Source organism: Coffea arabica, chromosome 3c (genome assembly GCF_036785885.1).
Source record: "Coffea arabica cultivar ET-39 chromosome 3c, Coffea Arabica ET-39 HiFi, whole genome shotgun sequence".
In the NCBI taxonomy this organism is placed as follows: domain Eukaryota; kingdom Viridiplantae; phylum Streptophyta; class Magnoliopsida; order Gentianales; family Rubiaceae; genus Coffea; species Coffea arabica.
Window position 1 is genome coordinate 34,003,790 of NC_092314.1, and position 18,785 is coordinate 34,022,574.

The following is an 18,785-nucleotide window of genomic DNA, read 5'->3' on the forward strand; positions in this document are numbered from 1 at the left end:
TTTGTTGGAAAGTCAATTAATTTGGAGGTAAAATCTAAGACTTTTTTCTACAAATATGCATTATTTGCTATGAAACTAAGTACCTTTTCTACAAAAATGCATTATTTGCTACGAAACTAAGGACCTTTGCACACATATAATTTCATCACCAAAAGTAATCTTTTGGACTGCGAAAAAGAGAATAATATGAAATAGTTGAACTTTTGGTTACGATTTCAAAAAATCGTCGCCTAATATTTGTGACGTGGATTTTACGATGATTTTGGCGATGATAAGTTTTTGTAGCTAGTTATTAAGGATAATGGTTTTTGACTCTTTGGCTGTAATGTTTTGTTGTTTATCACACTCAACAACAAATAGTAAAGCTCCAAATTACACTGTAGGCCTTATTGATTCCACATAAGATGCATCCTTCCATTAATTAATACAAAAAGATCTCATTAATCTGGATAATTATGTGGCCCACAAATCAAGTGGATCCCCATCTTTTTTCTTCATCTTCACAAAGATCTCTCGCCTAGAAATTCTCTTTCAACTCAATTAATTCCGAAACTAGTCTTAATTTTTTCTTCAAATTTTCATTGTCAAAAACATTATAACTACATTCTCCCAAATTGAAATTGAGGAGGTATATAATAGGTATAGAAAGCGTGGAAAGAAACCTAATAAGCATCAGCTAGTTGATTGATGTTAGTAGTAATGTTAGTTGTACAATTAACATCAACTTTGATAATTCAACTTAGATCATCTATTTGGCTAGGTATAATTAGTTATTGAGCAATTACTAAGCATGATTAGTATTTGCTCAATGACCATAACAAAACTTATTGTGAAACCTACAAAATAACTTTTGGAATTTACATTTGAGCTTAAAATTTTCACAATAGTAAGTTAGAAAGTGCCTTGCTAAAGAAATTTTCTAGTTTTGGATGGATCTGGTGCCTGACAAGTTCCATCATTTTATTCTATTTTGGAGTAAAATGATCATTTCAAGATTCGTTGCACCATACTTTGACTTAGTTACATCATATCTAAACTTTGTTACACTATTTTTCAATTCCGTTACATTCAAGAGCAAACTTGTGTGAAATTGAACTTGTGATGCTCTAGTCGCTTGCCACTAAGCATGGGCAAAAATTGGATGCAATTATTAGCATTCATGGTTCAAAAACTTGTCCGAATTGGAGATGACTCAGATGAGTCATCAAGGGGTTTGGCGTTCCACAATCACACCGCTATAAATCGGAGATGCAAGAACCAGCAATAACTCATTCAAACTCAGTAAACTCAAACTGAGTCAACTTGGAGAATGAAGGAAGTGACCTATTTCAGCTCGGCACTAAATGATTTTTTTTTACACCAGGGTCAAAGTCACCCATATCCCACTACTCTTCTACGCAAAGATGGACAACCCACCTTTTCCATTTGAATATCCCCCCGGACCAGTCGAGGAAGGTCTAAAATTGTATGGAATAGATGGCCCCTATTTGAATTAGCACCAAAATTGGCCAGACGATTTGCCGGAGTGTTCGCTTCCCTATAACAGTGAGATATCGTCCGGAAGAACTGCTTAAACTGAAGTATGTCATCCAGCTCCCTCTGCAGGTTCCATGGGCACTCAGTAGCCCTTTGGACAAGCCGAATGAGAGTAAGTGAATCGGCCTCTAGATGTAGCTCCAGGTACCCGTGGGCAATACAATGTTGAACTTCCACCCGAAATGCAGGCAACTCAACCTGTAAACTAGTCAACGTACCAAGGCACTCAGAATAGTCCCCATGGCAATCCCGCACCAGGCTGCCCCCTCCACTCAAACCTGAGTTTCCTCGCGAACACTCGTCTGAGTTCAACTTCCGTCCACCTTGTGGCGGCACCCAACACACAGGCCGGGCGAGCCACTGCTCTTGGCGACTAGCCACCTCACGTAGCAAACCGTCCCACGAAGCCTCCGACCATCGCCATCTCGGGAATCGAGCCTGAAAGAGCTCATCTAGACATTGGGCGATCCGATTCACCACATCCCTGACCCACATACGCCGGCCTTCAAACACCCCCTATTCCTCGCCTTCCATAATTCCCAACAAATCACTGATGGTAGCATCCGAAACAAATACTGAAAAAACACATTGGCCCCTCTCTTCAACCACCAAAACCAAACGATATGGCATACCGTGTGCAGCCCCTCCATTTCCCCAGGAAGGATCTCTAAATGGCGCCAAACCAGCCGCGCCCCCTCCCTTGAACTAAACACATGTTCCAGCCTCTCCTCCTGAGGGTCTCGGCAACACCAACATCGAGACGGGCCACATAGTTCAAACCTCACCAGGTTGTCCATGGTCGGTAACCTGCCCTGTAACAGCCTCAACATCAAGAAAGACACCTTAAAGGGGAGTCCCAGCTGCCATATTGATGCAGCAATCCAGGAACGGTTATCCACCCAGCGAACGAGGGAATAAGCCGAGGACGTGGAGAAGGTGCCAGATGACGTAGGAGCCCAAACCATTCGATCTGGCCCCCGAAAAGAAGGGGAAAAGCCTGGAGCACCCTCCCAACCAACCCAGTATCCAAGTACTGATGCAGCATAGCGCCATTCCAGGCCCCCCATCAACAAAATCCGTGACCGAATGATTATAGAAGACCTGTACCTTGCCACATAGCACACCAGATCCCAGCAGTTGTCATGCCAAAAATCTATCAAACCCTGACGTACGACCCACCTGACATTCTCCTCCGCTACCTGCTGCACTGCAACCATCCTCTTCCACGTAGGAGAGCAGCACTGGCTGTCCTCCACCAAACACGGGTGTAGACCCGCACTGTACTTCTTGGACATGAAATCCGCCCAAAGTGACTGCTGCTGTCGGAACTTCCACCAAAGCTTAACTGAGAATGCATCATGAACTCTCTTCAAACTCCACAAACTAATCCCTCACCCTTTTTGTGGCCTGCACCGATCCTTCCATCGAAACCAGTGGATCCTGGAACCAAAGTCTGAAAACACCCCACAAGAACTTTGCAAATAGTCTCTCCAAGGCTACCAGCACCTCCTGTGGAAGGGATGAAGCCGCGAGCAGGTGTATCGATATTAAGGCTAATACGCTTTGAATCAACACCACTCTGCCTCCACTAGATAAAAGTTTATTCTTCCAAGATAGAACACGAGCCACCACGGCATTGTACAAATTTGCAAAGTAGACCTTCTTTCTCCGGCCAGTGTACAACGGGCATCCAAGATAACGGACAGGGAAAGCCCGCTTTTGGAAGCCAAGGATCTAACCTATCGCTGCCTCTCGCTGTGATGGAAACTCCGGTTGCGTCAAGAAACAACTTTTCTGGGAATTAATACACTGCCTTGAAACCATACTATACTCATCCAGTACCCGCTTGAGCCGAACAAGCGAGGGTCTCCCTCTACTGGAGAAAATGATAACGTCATCAGCGTACGCCAAGTGCATGATAACCGGGCACCGAGCAGGGACTTTGGAAGGGGTGAACTATCGTTGTGTGACTAATACATTTAGGGCTCGAGACAACACCTCCGCTCCAATTACAAACAAGGCCGGTGAAATGGGGTCCCCCTGTCGGAGCCCCTGAGTCGACTTAAGAAAACCGTATGGAGCTCCATTCACCAGGACAGAGAACCACATATTAAAGACTAGATGCTAGGTCATATCTATCCAAGTCTCGGAAAACCCAAAGCGGCGAATCACCTGCAACAGGAAAGGCCATGAGACCCTATCATAGGATTTTATCATGTCTAACTTAATCACCACATTCCCCCCTTTGATTAGGCTTCCTGATACCAGACAATAGCTCCTGGGCCAACAAAAAATTATCCGCAATTTATCTCCCTTGCACAAATCCACTCTGCTGTGGAGAAATGAGCTGAGGCAGCACCTTTGCCAACCTACTCGCTAGCAACTTCGATATGATCTTGTTGGCGAAATTACACAAGCTAATTGGCCGAAACTGAGTAAAGTCCTGAGAGTTGTCCACCTTCGGTAACAGCACAATTGACGTAATCGTGATACTCCTAGGACTCTCCCCTCCATAGAAGAAACTCACCACCGTCTGATAAACATCCGTGGCGATCACCTCCCAGGCAGTAGTGAAGAACTTCCCTGTGAACCCATCCGGGCCCGCTGCACTCTTCTCATCCAGGACAAAGACTGTACCCTTGACTTCTTCCAGAGATGCTATCTCGGTTAGCATTACATTGTCCTGGGCAATGACTAATTCTGGAACTAGGTCTAAAACTTGCTGGGGCGACGGATCACTGTCTACCATGAACAGCTCCTGAAAGAAACTCACGGCAACCTCTCCTATCTGCTCCTCCTCCTCTATCCACTCTCCATCTGTCCCCTGCACTCGATGCCTCCTGTTGGCCACCACTGAATGGAAGAACTTAGTGTTTCTATCCCTATCCCAAATCCACCTCACCCGTGCCTTCTGTTGCCAGAAGCTTTCCTCGATGTTCAGGGCGTATCACAGTCTTGCTCGGGCATGGTGTATGTCACTTTGTAGCTGCTCCGTCAGATCTAGATCATACTGAGTCTCCGCCTCCACCACCTCCCATTCTGCCCTCCTGGCTACCTCAAAAATATCCCTGAATGCAACCTTCGACCATTGCTTCAATGCCATTTTAACGGCCCGTAGCTTCAGTGCCAGTAACTGCATGGGTGGCCCACTAACTGGCTGTGCCTAGCATCCTCTAACCACCTCTAGGAATTCTTTGTGCGTAGTCCAGAAGTTCAGGAATCGGAACGGCCTGGGCTTGTCATCTAGACGCGTAACCACCGATAACAACAGAGGCGAGTGATCCGACGGATATCCCGCCCCAGATGTTGAACTGTGACTTGGTGTCGTAGTTCCAAAGCCGCCCCACTCACAAGCAACCTATCCAAACGCTTCCAGATTTGTGCCACACCTGAGCGGTTGTTACACCAAATAAACTTTGAGCCAGAGAAGCCCGCATCCACCACCCCTGCCTCTGCCATAAACTGCAAGAAATTCAGACCTTCGAAAGTTCGAAAAGGCAATCCTCCCATCTTTTCCCTCTCACTGGTAATCACATTAAAATCCCCCACCATAAACCACGGAGCAGACACCGGCTTATCTCTCAATAAATCACCCCACAGTACCTCTCGCTCCTGAGCCGTACACTTCGTGTGAATACCCAACAGAATAATGGGAGAAGGAAATAAATGTGACGGGACCTGTACCGTTAAGTGTTGGGTTGATTCCCCTATACAAGCACGAGTAAACATAGAGCGGTAAAATAGCCAGACAGTCCCCTCTTAATTAGTCTTGCCCTAATCCATCCCCAGTTTCATTCTAATGGCCGTTAAATTTTGTACACCCGTCTTAGGTTCTACAACTACTACCAACTGTATGGAGTGTAATTTAATAAGCTTCCTCAGGCGTTTCAAATTAGGAGGTCGAGCCACCCCACGAATATTCCAAAAGAGCAACTTAATCATGGGATAGTATAGAAAAAGAATTTTTTGAAGCATGTACCATGGAGCGCAAGGTTCTATCCGAGGGAGCTCTTGCGCCGAGGCCTCGGGCCCATACCTTAGAACGTCTCCTTTGTGCGGCATCTTCCTGACCAAGTCTGTCCAAGTGTACCACTGGGTCCAAATTCAATGCCTCCATTTGCGAGACCTCCTCACGAGCTTGTACCCCTTGGTCACCACCCCTGGGGGACAAGTTGCCCGCCCGTCGCTGAACATCCTGAAGTTCCGCCGCCTTCACCTCTTCCTCCGCTGCCTGTGCAGCCCACACGTCGACGGCAGGCTCCGCTCCATCCTTCCCCGGTGGCCCATCACTCCCATAGACGCTGCCCAAGGCAGCCCACTCCCCACCGTACGGCGCTCCTACCACATTCCCCGCACCCTGCTTCTCTAACCCCGCCATTAGAGATGTAACATGGGCACTATGTTGCTCCCCTCCACAATCTGTCTCTTCGCTCGGCAACTCCTCCCCTTGCCGCAATGTAGCTGCCGCATTCTCTTAGACTGTAACAGAGCCTTCCTCCTCCCTACCTTCACATCTGTCCTCCTCCGCCTGTCGACGTTCTGCCTTCATGCTACGTGGGTAAGGATGCTGCCCCTCCAGCGTGGTGGAACCAGGTGCTACCAGCCATGGTGGCGCGGTCACCCCAACCCCATCAGCAATGGCCAGCGCAAATGGCTTCCCCCCTACTCAAACGCGACATCTCCACTGCCCACACCCTCCTTACCCTCTCCTCCCACATGCCTAGCCACCCACACCTTCGACTGATACACCTGCGACACCCGCAAGGTCTCTCTTCTTGATGGCTCTGGCTGCAAGACAGAATTCTTGATCCTACACTCCTTTTCACAATGACCCTGATGGAAGCAATACCCACAATATATGGGTAAGTGCTCTGGCACCAGAGGCTGCCAGAAACCCACTCTATCTCCAAAGGCAATCTACACGCGGCTTGGAAACTCCCTCAACAGATCAACTTCTACGCACACCCGGGCTACATCCAGTCTCGTACCCTGAGCAGTCGTAGCATCCATGCAAAGGGGTTGTTCAAGATAAGCCACAATAGGGATCAAACACTCCTTGTGGAGCAAATGCACCGGCAGTTTCGGCAATGAGTACCAAACTGGAACAATCGAAGGTTCTCTATCCACATGAAAATCAATGGACCATTTAAACAGCCGCATGGGAACTGCCTTGATATACCAGGCTCCCCTCGCCCAAACCCTATTGTAGTCAGCTTCAGACGTCAACCGAATCAACACATGACTTCGGTCCAACAAGCCCAGCGAAAACTGATCCGATATGTCCATCGCATGGAAGAACTTGCGCAGCTCCTCCATAGTTGGATGCCCCTTGCTGAATTTCCCTACCAAAGCATATTGGAAAGGAATAGCCATACGCTCAATATCCACCATATCAAACGATACCGCTGGTTCCCCGCGGTGGGTGGACACCACAGCTTTCACCTGCGGCTCCTTTGAAGTGGAAGAAAGCGACGAGAACGACTTGGAGTGGAAGCCCACTGCTTTGGAGGCCACCAGCTTTGCAAAGGACCGGTTACCACTGGCCTGCGCTGTGGCCGGAAGAGCACCCTTCCCCGAGGAGGAGGGACAGGCGGCCATGGCGGCCAAAACTAGCGGCCGCAAGGAAACCCTAACTTGCTATATTTAGAAACCCACAGAGCAAAGCCTTCTCTTTTCTATTTTTTAGTACTTATCATTTTCAGCACTAAATGATTAAATTTGCTTTGCTTCGTCCTAAATTGAAAAAATGACGATGACTATTTTCCAAAATCATCCCCAAATCATTCAAATTTTATAAAAAAATATTTGGAAATGAAACAACCAAAGGATTAGAGAAGAGGAAGAGATCAAGAGACTAGAAGGGAGAGATTTATAGAAAAGCAAAGGAAATCAGAAGAAGATTGAGGAAGTGAGGAGGAGAAGAGAAGGAGGAGGAGGAGGAGACAAGAGGAGATTGGCATGGGTTATTACTTAGCACATGCAGTAATAGAAAAGGATTTCTTACATGGATACGATATAGTTTAGATAAAAGACTTAGACCACATTTTTAGGGATATAAAACTGTACTCTTAAACCCTTGGAATTCTCAAATTTCCTAAATATTCTTTTTTTGGCTACAAAATTGCCTTTGTCTATTTATTCTTCTAAAATTATAATTGATGCCTAATGGAATTAATAGTTCCATAATTTTTTAAACTTGATTTCAGGCTTTCCAACAATGTAATTGTTAATTTCACTAATAATATGGTTGGTAATGTAAATTTCTTTTTGCTTTTGCATATTTATTTCTTTTATTTTTTGCTATGACGGATCGAGGAAATGATAATGGTATTTGTCAATATGTGAATCTAAAAGTGTCAAAATTTTAATACTTAATATACAAGTTTAACTATGATATTGTTTGAGATGAATAGGAAGGTCTTTTTCTCTTTATATAATCCATTTGGACTAGACAAAAATAGAAGGAATATTTGAAAGTTTGGTACACTACACTTGTGAAACCATTTTTAATCACAATTCCATTTGGTCTTGGTGAAGAATAACAAAATTCTTGCTATAGTTTCTATAAAATTCTCTCATTTACGCAATGAAGTTTTATATAGTAATTAATATTTTAAGCATGTTTTTACTAGCACTTCTAGTGCATAAGAATAGATGACTATATTGTTTAAAATAATTACTCCCTTCGTTCTATTGAAAGTGTCATACTTTTTTTTTTTGGCTATTCCAAAATATTTGTCATGTTTGACATTTATAACTACTTTATACTCTGAAATTTCCCTTATGCCTTTTATTAATGATGCATAAAGACAAATATGATGTGATTACTTTTTACTTTTTATTTTGACCAGCACATGATTAAGGGTAAAAGTGAAGCAAAAGAAAAAACTTTTTATAGAGTGTACTATGCATAAAAAGTACATATTCCCAAGCATGACTAAATATATGCGATGGAGGGAGTATTTCAAGTGACATTTATATTGTACTAATGCTTAAGAGAAATTTGGAGATATATAATGTATATTTTTTATTTACTTACTTGTTAAAGGTTTTAATGTCAATGTATATAAATACCATGACTATTTTCTTTTACATGATTCTATATATTTTTTTATGAATTTCAAAATACTAGATTTATGAAAATATGCATTTCATCGAAACCGTGATCATTACAACGTGGTTGATGTGAAACGGTGACAGCCTTACCTTAGAACTAGACCTTGAACCATGCTAGCATTAATTATATGGCTGCTCTACTACTACAGCATTAAAAAATACCTAACTGGCTGCCCTACCATTACAGCTTTGAAAGGTGCCTATATGGCTGCCCTACTATTACAGCTTTAAAATATTTTAATGGCATCGGAGATTGCAGGATAGAATTTCAGATCATCAAGCTCTAAGTAGCCAACAGCCTCTTGGGCGTTTGTACCACCAAGACATTTAAGTCTTGGTAACGGTGGGAGGTCAAGGGTTGATGTCAAGGGTTCAATCCTTGCTTTTTACCTTATCACTTAATTGTGATTTTCTCCGATGGAAAAATTTCGTTGGCTCCCTCTCCTCTTAGACTAGACTAGAGTAGGTTATACAAATATTATTGTTGCGACAAAAAAAAAAAAAAACTCTAAGTTGCGTAGCGATGTTGATGACTGCGTGAAGTTAAAGCCTATTAGATGCTTGCTTTTCAAGGACTAGCAGGATATGATGCTTCTGTGTGGTACGGACTTAAATAATCCTCCTTTGGGGTGCCCTGATGCTTCAAACCTGAAAAAAATGGCAGAATGGGGTGCCTTGTTGCTCCAAATTTGTAAACATTTGCCGAAGTTCAAATGGTTGTGTGTGCTGTCTAGAGTTGGAAACGAATCGAACCGCTCGCAAGCTGCTCGAGTCAAAGCTGGATTCGAATTCGGTCAACATCGAGATTGAGTTGAACTCGAGTTGGCTAAATCGGATTGTGTGATGATGAACTTCCTTCTCGCTAAATCAAACTCGAGTTCAAAAATATTAAGTCGGCTCGCAAGCTCGAGTATATATATATATTGTTCATTTTTTTTATTTTAATAGTAAATTACATATATATTCCTAATATTTTATTAGTTATTAAGAAAAAAATATTAATCTCGAATTCGAACTCGAACTCGAGCTATAGATTTGTAGCTTGTCCAATTTGTGTTTGAGTTTGAAATTGATAAAACTAAGTCAAGGTTCAGCTCGACTCGACCAAAACTCAAATTGACTCGATTTATTTGCAGTCTGAGTGCCATCAATCGAGCTCAAGTAGTACCATGCTCGAGGTCGAGTTTGAGTTCGATCACTACAAATGCTACTCGAGTTCAAGCTCAAACTCAAATGTGTACATGACGCTGAATTCAAACTCGACTCCACATAATCAAAATTAAACTCAAGGTCAACTATTTTGAGGTCAAGTAAACTACAAGCCTTGTTAAGTTTGAACTCGAGTTTTACTAAACATTGATTCATGTAAATTTATTAAAATATGAATCCATAATAGTCATTCTATAATGAAAATATATAATATATAAATAATACAAATACTTGATTAAGTTTGTCAAGCACTTAAATAGTATTTATTGATACTCGGACTCGACTCGTTACACGGTATAAATAGTTCGAACTCAAATTCGAACACGGTTTGACCGATTTTGAGCCGAGTGTTTCACCAAGCCATTCACAAGTTACTAGCGATCGGTTTAGCTCGCCAACACCCCTGGTCAAGAAAGGTATTTAGGACCTAATAAGTTATGTCTTACACAAATTTGTTCCTAATATAAATTAGTAAGATTTTGGTGTAAATCATTAGAGATATTCAAAGTTAGAGTTTGTGCAAAAATTTGAATTTGAATGTAAATCAAGTACTATTGATTAATCATTATTTGGTGTAACTATTTTCAATTACACTGCAAATTACTAATTTATCCTCAAATTACTCACTATGGAACTTGTGAGGCCCCGCCCGCTTCTAAAGGGTGTGGCTTATTCGGTCTCTTAATGATATGAATTAAAAAATTAGCATGGCACACAAGTTTTGACTTCCAATCTTGCCAAATGTCATTTCAGTGACATCTTATCTTACACAATACTTAGAGGAATTTCATGCAAAGTCCAAAATTACTAACATACATTTTTGCCGCTTACACAAACTTCTTGCAAATCGACAACAACTGAGTTAGGTATATTTTGCCGCTTATAAAAATATATATACATAGCAAAGGTTCTAACACTTCTTCCAAGCTAGCTAGTGCCAAGTTATTGAGCCATGGCATTATTCAGTTCCAACGCTTTTAATTCTCTTGTCTTGATGCTTTCCTTGTCCATCATCCTTATCCTTCTTCCTAGCTCTTTTGCCAGCAATAAGTGGGGAATTCCACAGTCAGATGTCGATCTCTTGGAATTTCCACTGAATTTGGAGTACTTGGAAGCTGAGTTCTTCTTATGGGGTTCTCTGGGCTACGGATTGGACAACGTAGCTCCTGAGCTAACTGGAAACGGTCCCGAACCTATTGGTGCTAAGATTGCCAAACTGAGTCCTTTCGTTAGAGATGTTGTTGAGCAATTCGCATTCCAAGAAGTTGGACATCTGAGGTAATTTAATTACTAGTTGATCAGTACATAAAAAATTTGAATCATGTATTTTTTCTTCATTTAGTCCAGTGGAGAGGGAAATAATATAAAAGGTTTCGTCGCTGAGAACCATCATCAATCATTTGGACAGATCTTGATAAATTTTGTACTTCAAACAGGGCAATTAAAAGTACCGTGCCTGGATTTCCAAGGCCTCTGCTGAACATAAGCTCAGAATCATTTGCAACTGTGATTAACAGTGCATTCGGGAGAACCTTGAAGCCACCTTTTGATCCTTATGCTAATGACATCAACTATCTCATTGCATCCTATGTTATTCCTTACGTTGGACTCACTGGTTATGTCGGAGCAAATCCAAACCTCCAAAGTCCTGCTGCGAAAAGAGTATGTTACAAAATTACAACAATCTAAGCATATTTTTTCCCTTCTTTGTTTATATTTTAATGGCAACATTAACCCGAAAGAGCTTAGAAACTTCAGTTTTATACCCGATTAAGACCTAACCAACTAAAAGTAATGTTTTACCACTTGGTATCTAGTACTTCGAGTTTGCATGATTCGGTACCGCTTTCAGGGCCAGCACCGAAACAATGCTTTACCCCTAAATTACTTTTTTTCTCGTACAATTTTGATACTTTTTGTTTGTAAGATTACAATCTCTGAGACAAGATCTGTCTATAAGATTACAATCTCTAGACAAGATCTATTTATAAGATTACAATTGCGGGATTATGTTACAATTTTTTTTTGTGTGGTGCATTGATTAATTTCAGCTAGTAGCGGGGCTTCTCGGTGTGGAATCAGGCCAAGATGCAGTGATTAGAGCATTACTATTCGAGAAGGCATATGTGCAGGTAAAGCCATATGGGATAACAGTGGCAGAATTCACTGACCGTATATCAAACCTAAGGAACAAACTCGGACATGCGGGGCTGAAAGATGAAGGGATAATGGTGAAGCCAAGTGAAGGTGCAGAAGGAAGAATTTCGGGCAATGTTCTTGCTGGTGACAAAGACTCCCTTTCATTTGGTCGAACACCAGAGGAAATTCTACGAATTGTGTATGGAAGTGGGAATGAGAGTAAACCTGGTGGATTTTACCCCAAAGGAGCTGAAGGTCGAATAGCCAGTCACATCTTAGATTGAATGAGGCATTATTGAACTTGAATTGACGATTAGAACTGCTGTGTCTAGTATTTTTCTTATGGTATTGATGATCAAGTAGTTCTTTTTAGTTGAACTATCAATGTATTAGTAATTTATCAACATCCCAAAAAAGTTTCTTTCCACTGTAATTTCTAAGGATATATTGTGATATTGAATAAGATTTGGCTTGTTATTAGTGTTTTGGATTACCAAAGCTACTTCAAAATATTATTCAATGACGATGCACCTTATGGTTGTCAATCTATATTTATGATCTAAAAATTGAGGCATAAAGATGATAAAAATACTGAAAAAGAAAAATTTCCATGTCTTCTTTTTAGTCATCCTAATGATAAACCGAGGCATTATCAAACTTGAATGTTTTGATCAGAACTGCTGTTGAGTCTATTATTTTTCTTATGGTTATCGATGATCAACTAGTTTGTTTCAGTTTAATTTGAATGTATTAGTAATTTGTGAACATCCCAAAAAGTTTCTTTCCACTGTAACTTTAAACATATATTGTAATGCTGAATCAGATTTGACTTTTGCTTACCAAGCTACTTACTAAATATGAGCTGAGGCGGTCCCTGATACTTGGTTTAAAGTCTTGGGTCCCACTTCCGATGTGGGATATTGGTTTGGAGTTTTTGCATTAATAGCACTTATTCTCGCAAGTTTTAAAGGTGGCTCTTCTCGTTAAATGTGGCACATAGTGCCTTCCACTTTTTTGCATATTCGGAATCATGACATTATTTGGTCCAGGTTCAACTTATAAAGAAACTATGTGAGATTTGCTTAGATATCAATTGTAAAATTTCGAATTTATGAGTTGACCCAAATAACTTTGAACAAAATTATTGATTCAAAATAGTTAATCCAAGTTACTAAGTAACATGTTGATTTAGACTTAACATATCAATGCCTTCCTTCTCACTTCCAATATGCGAGATTAATTTCGGGTCTCATACTTGCGTATCAGGTTGCTCTGGCATTGGGACAGTTTGGCATCAAAGAAGCTGACTCATTGCTTGAAAACTACTCTATTTGTAACCGAAGTGAAAAGTATACTGATTTATTCTATTTACAATAGTTTACAAAGTTTTTTATTTGAGGTGGTAATTTTGCATGGGCTAAGGTTTGGACATGTGTTCCTGATGTGTAAGTTTATTGTCTGCACAATTTTGTCTGCTACCTAGCTGTTAATATTTTTGTTAAATTGGGGCCTCAAGCAAATGCATGACGTTGCCCAGATTTGGTTTGCTAGAATCTTAAATTAAGTGTTTTAATGTCCATGTTCGTATGTATTTTGGCAAATAAATTTTGGAGAAGGAAGCAGTAAATCACAAGCTGTAAGAAACTGTCATTGATTCTAGAGTTCAGGTTTCAAAGAAATAAAAATTCGATATGTTTACTATATATATATATATATGTGAAAAAGATTAGTAATTGAAGTATTTGCTAATAACATACTATACTCTAGATCTGAAGTGATTTGGGATAGAAAAATTTGGAAACATAACATAGCTAAAATCTTCGTCTTTAGCATTTTTAATGTCTTTAGAGTCTTGAGGGCGTTGAACTCGGGTGTATGATTATCTCGTTTAAGACGTCCACACAACAAGCTAAACTGATTTGGTGATGACATCCTTGAGCATTGCAAGCCAGAAGGTTATCATGCCTAAAAGGAGTAGAACATTGTTGATTAGTGTGACGTCCCCACCTCTTCCTATGGCGAATCCTAGAGTATCAGCGGAACGCCTGCCCAACTCTCGTCAGGACTCACGCACTCATTCAAGTTTAATACAGGATCACAAATCAACCATCAACTTAATTAAGAAGTACTTCGAATATACAAGTCCAAAACTCCCAAGTATACCATTTACAAATACAATCTACAATTCCCAAGTATAACAAAATTTACACTTTAGAATCTCCAATAACATACAAAAGGTATACTAGCTTCCACCAAAAGTCGCTAGTCTAGAACCTCCAATTTCCAACTCCAAAGCCTGTTAAAGAAAACAAACTTAAAGGGATGAGCTAACGCTCAGGGAGGCCAAGAAAACAAGCAAGCAAGCTAGGACCAAATAATTGAATAGCATGTTTGAAAGCATCTTTAACATGAACTTTCATTTAAATGCACAAATAGAAAACACACAAGGAAGGATACAGGAACGCTCAGGAGCTATTTCCACGTCTCGACCGTTTCAAGCCATTTGAGGTTGACTCTCCATTAACTCAAGTAGTAACATGACCGTAGTGCTCCACTTACTTCCTTTATCCAACATAACACCCTCTCGAATCCAGAACCAAACACGCATGAGGTGGAGATACTATTCGAGTATGCCAAGCGAGATCTCAAAAGATCAAGCTATAAATTTTCCATGGTTCACCAAGCTTCTCGACCAAACCCTTGCTAGTTCGAGTTACGAGGTTAGCCAATGGGTTGGGGTGTCTCCAGAAGTATAAGTGGTCGATGAGACATCGTTCCAATCGACTTAAAATTGTTTATGGCTCTAAGTCAGTATGAGAGGCACCTCCCACTCGAATAGGGTGTGGTACACGCTTCCACTCAGAGAATCGATTATAGCGCTGAGTAGGTATGAGAGGCACTTCCCACCTGAATAAGGTGTGGTATATGCTTTCGCTCAGTGCTCACGCGTTAAACATGTTCATGTACAAATGCAAGTCATATATATTCAGTTAATAAGTATCATGTAATCAGGTGAGAGAGAGGACGAGGGCCGTAAAGTACACCCTCGTCTCGGCAAGTTCATATATCATATAGCACTTGTATAAATAGCAATTCAATCATAGTAATATTAAACATGCACTTGACACTCACCAAAAATCAAGGTAAAACAAGAGCAAAGCGAGAAGTCAGATGAGCTCTTCGGCGTCCTCGTGACAACCTGAGACATGTACAATCATGATTACCTAGGTACTCATCCAAGGTTATAAAGAAAAACATTTTCTCGCTATCCACTCTCAAGGTCACAAGTCGAGTCAAGTTAAAGGAGCTTTTCTGGCTAAATCATTGAAATAATGCTCAAATAGAATTCAAAGGGTGTTTCTGATTCAAGTCGTGATAAGAAATCTCAATTTCAAAAGAAAGTACCATATTTACTTTCGGCACAAAAATCAAGAAAAAGGTAGATAGTTTCCATCTCCCAAAACTTTTAATCTCATGTCCAAAAGTTAGAATATAAAGAACGTCACATTTTCCAAACTAATGGAGTCAAAACTCATCCAAAACTCCACTCATTTTCTTAGTAAATGTCAAAGCTAAACGTTCCAAGTTTTGAGTATAAAACTAGTGAAATTTTTCAAGAATTACTTTAGTTAAAACGCGCTCGTTTTAAAGTTCAAACTTACGGAAATCAAGGGCATAAGACTAGGGTTTGAAATCCATTTCTCAAGTATAAGGTGAGGTGCAATTATCCAAGAAAGTTAAGCAACCAAGAAAACACATTAAGGGAAATTTAATCCTTTGGAATCTCGGATTCAAAATGAAGGTTTAAAGTTCAAAGAGACCTTGTATCCAACCATGAAACTAAACTTAAAACGGACTGACAATCTCAAAGGAAGGTTGAAAGTGCCTAAAAGAGTCCTTTGTTTGAAACCAGAAAATTTCCAGATTGGTGCGACACTATTTGGAAAAATCATATCTTGAGTTCTGTAAGTCTAAAAATTGGAAATTTTATACTGTTAGAAACTATACTTGATGCACTAAAGCTCTCTTGAAGACACTTTTCTCAAACTCTAATTCGAAATCATTCAAATTTTAGCTCAAAGTCACTGTTCCAAACAGGACAGAGCAAAACAGGCTTGCAATTTCAGTAAACTTTGGAAATTCGAAAAAATTCGTAGAAATGGAATCAACCCTTGAAATTTATACAACACACAGAATTCCAAATTTAGTTTCAAATTCAACAAACAGAACTCAATTCGGACCTTTCTACACCAAGATACAATAGCTTTAAGAAAGCTGAGTTTTGGAACCTATTTACGAAATTTTCAGTTCTAACGCACTTGACAGAGTTTTAAAATCTGGTCATAACTAGAGCTACACAACTCAAAATTTATCATGGTTTGTAGCATTGAAAACTAGATTCAAAATTCTATAAATCACTAAAAGGAATTGTTTTAAAATTTGTTTTGCAAGATAGGTGAAATTGAGGTACAAACTGCAGTTAGGCTTTTTTCTCGGATGAAAGCAGTGAGGAAAATCAGTCATCTTTACCGATTCACTACGATTCCCATATGTTCACTATTTGCATGCACTAATACTTGTTATTATTATATTTTTTATTTTTTTCAAAATCAATTTAGGTAAACAAAAATGTTAGTTCCTAATTGTGAAATTTTCATTTATTTTAAAGAAATTGAACCTAAAACAAACCTTTTGAATTTTTTGTGAGAATTTTTTCCTTTTCAGAAATTTAATGTAAAATATCTTAAAAATAAAATGATGAACCTAATTTATAAAAATAAGCGAAAAAATAAATACTAACTATTATTTTGTAAAATTAATCAACTGAAATAACATAAGATAAAATAAGAACAAGAATAAATAATAAAAATAAAGCCAAAAAATAAAAATAAAAATTTTTGTGTTTACAACTTGCCCCTCTTTGTCTGATTTTCGAAAAGACTCGAGACAAAGACGTAGACACCAAATACTTACCTGTGGTTATTCTGCTGTGAGTTGAAACCTGAAAATATATAAAGGTCAGTGGGATAAAACCCGATCCTGCCGTAACAATTGGTCAGTGGGATAAAATCCGATCCTGCCGAAATGGAAAAGATTTTTGCAAAATGCTTTTTTGTAGAATTTTGAAAATAGAGACAGATGATTTCTTCTAAAAAATTTGCCCCGGTGTGATGCTATTGGACCATTGGACCTGCAAGAGAGAAATAATCATAGTGATAGATAATGCCACCACCATCTCATCAATCCTGCGTTCAAGAAATGTGTAAACATGAGTATTTGGGCGTTCTTCTCTGATGTAGCGAAAACTTAATTTTACTTTGCAAACTGTGTCAAGTTTCCTCAACTTTCAATTCTGACAAGACACTTGGTATCCAGGCAAATTTGATAAATCACAGGGATTGCCATTTGATAAATCTAGTGAGATAAATGAGACCATGAAACTCATGAAAGAATATTTTATTTACATAACAATGATGAAAATCCCAGTAATCATGAAAATGATCATTTATTTTTTATTGAAAGAAAATTAATTTCAGAGAAATGAACCTGTAAACCCAACAATTTACGCTTGAGAAACCAAAGTACTTTGATCTCAAACAAAATACCACATTTGACCCTTTGGATATCGTTCCTTTGGAGTTCAATGTCGGCAACAGAACCACAACCGTGAAGAGAAATTCAAATGAACTGAGTCACCAGCTATCCCAATCCAAGCTCAATTTTCAATATAAAACCCTACCTTAGCGTCCTTTCGGGTTGCACTAAGGCTACCCCCATCTTTTTATTTTCTTTTTTTGTCTCTTTTGTTTTTCTTCTTCATTTTCTTATTCTTTTTCTTTCTTTTCTTTCATTCTTTCTTTCCTCTTTTCCCCTTTTTTTTCAAAGGTGCCCTTTTCGGGTTTTCACCAGATAAACAAATCCTACCAATAGCTCTTATCAATATAGAAATGTATTTTTAAAAAATGATGGCATCAATACAACAATCCTCCCCTTGCAAAAATTGGTGAAGGTGTATTGACATCATTTGCCATTTGATTAGAACATTTTCTAAAAGAGGTTATACAAAGAACGGAAGTCAGGACTTTCAGTTTTTTGTATGTGGTCAGGTGAGGTATTAAGAAAAGGTTAAGGTTTGAAAGTAGATTTTATCAGTGTTTAAATAATCTGAAATCGCATTTTCACATTAACCTAACTAAAATTGCCCAAGTTCATCCTCGATTGAGGTTCTTTCCTTTAATTTTATTTTCCCCTTTTGTTTTTCCATCATTGTTACCTTTTGAGGCTTTTCTTTCCCCCTTTTCAACTCAACCTTGCCTCAGTGTGGGATCTCCGATTTTTAGGGGTTGCCAAATGAAATTATTTATTCTAAAGATTCAAAAACTAGGGATATCATGTTTAGTTGGGAAGGAAGAAGGCCTGACTTTCATTCCATTCTTCGCATTAACTCTAAAGGAAACTTCCATTTATCATATGAAGAACTTCTTATACATATCCGAATTGATCGGTTAAAGGAAAACTTGTCCATCCATTTCTGCGAGAACAAGTGCTCCACCAGGCAACACTTTCTTGACAATAAAAGGGCCCTACTAGTTTGGTACGAACTTTGAATAAAAGGACCCTACTGGCAAAATCCGTTTCAACACTTTATCTCCTTCTTTGAATAGTCGTACTTTGATATTCTTGTTGTAAGCACGGGCCATTCTCTTTTGATAGTACTGACCATAACAAATGACATTTAACCTTTTCTCATCGATTAAAGACAATTACTCATGACGTTATTTAAT

At 39.6% G+C, this 18,785-nt stretch overlaps 1 protein-coding gene across 1 annotated transcript; it reads left to right on the forward strand.

The window, feature by feature from the left end:
* Nucleotides 1–10,776: 10,776 nt before the first annotated feature.
* On the forward strand, nt 10,777–12,480 carry LOC113733699 (desiccation-related protein PCC13-62-like). The gene is made up of 3 exons (XM_027259894.2): nt 10,777–11,139; nt 11,298–11,523; nt 11,913–12,480. The coding sequence occupies exons 1-3, from the start codon at nt 10,814–10,816 to the stop codon at nt 12,282–12,284; spliced, it is 924 nt and encodes a 307-aa protein (XP_027115695.1). The 5' UTR covers nt 10,777–10,813; the 3' UTR covers nt 12,285–12,480.
* Nucleotides 12,481–18,785: the final 6,305 nt, after the last annotated feature.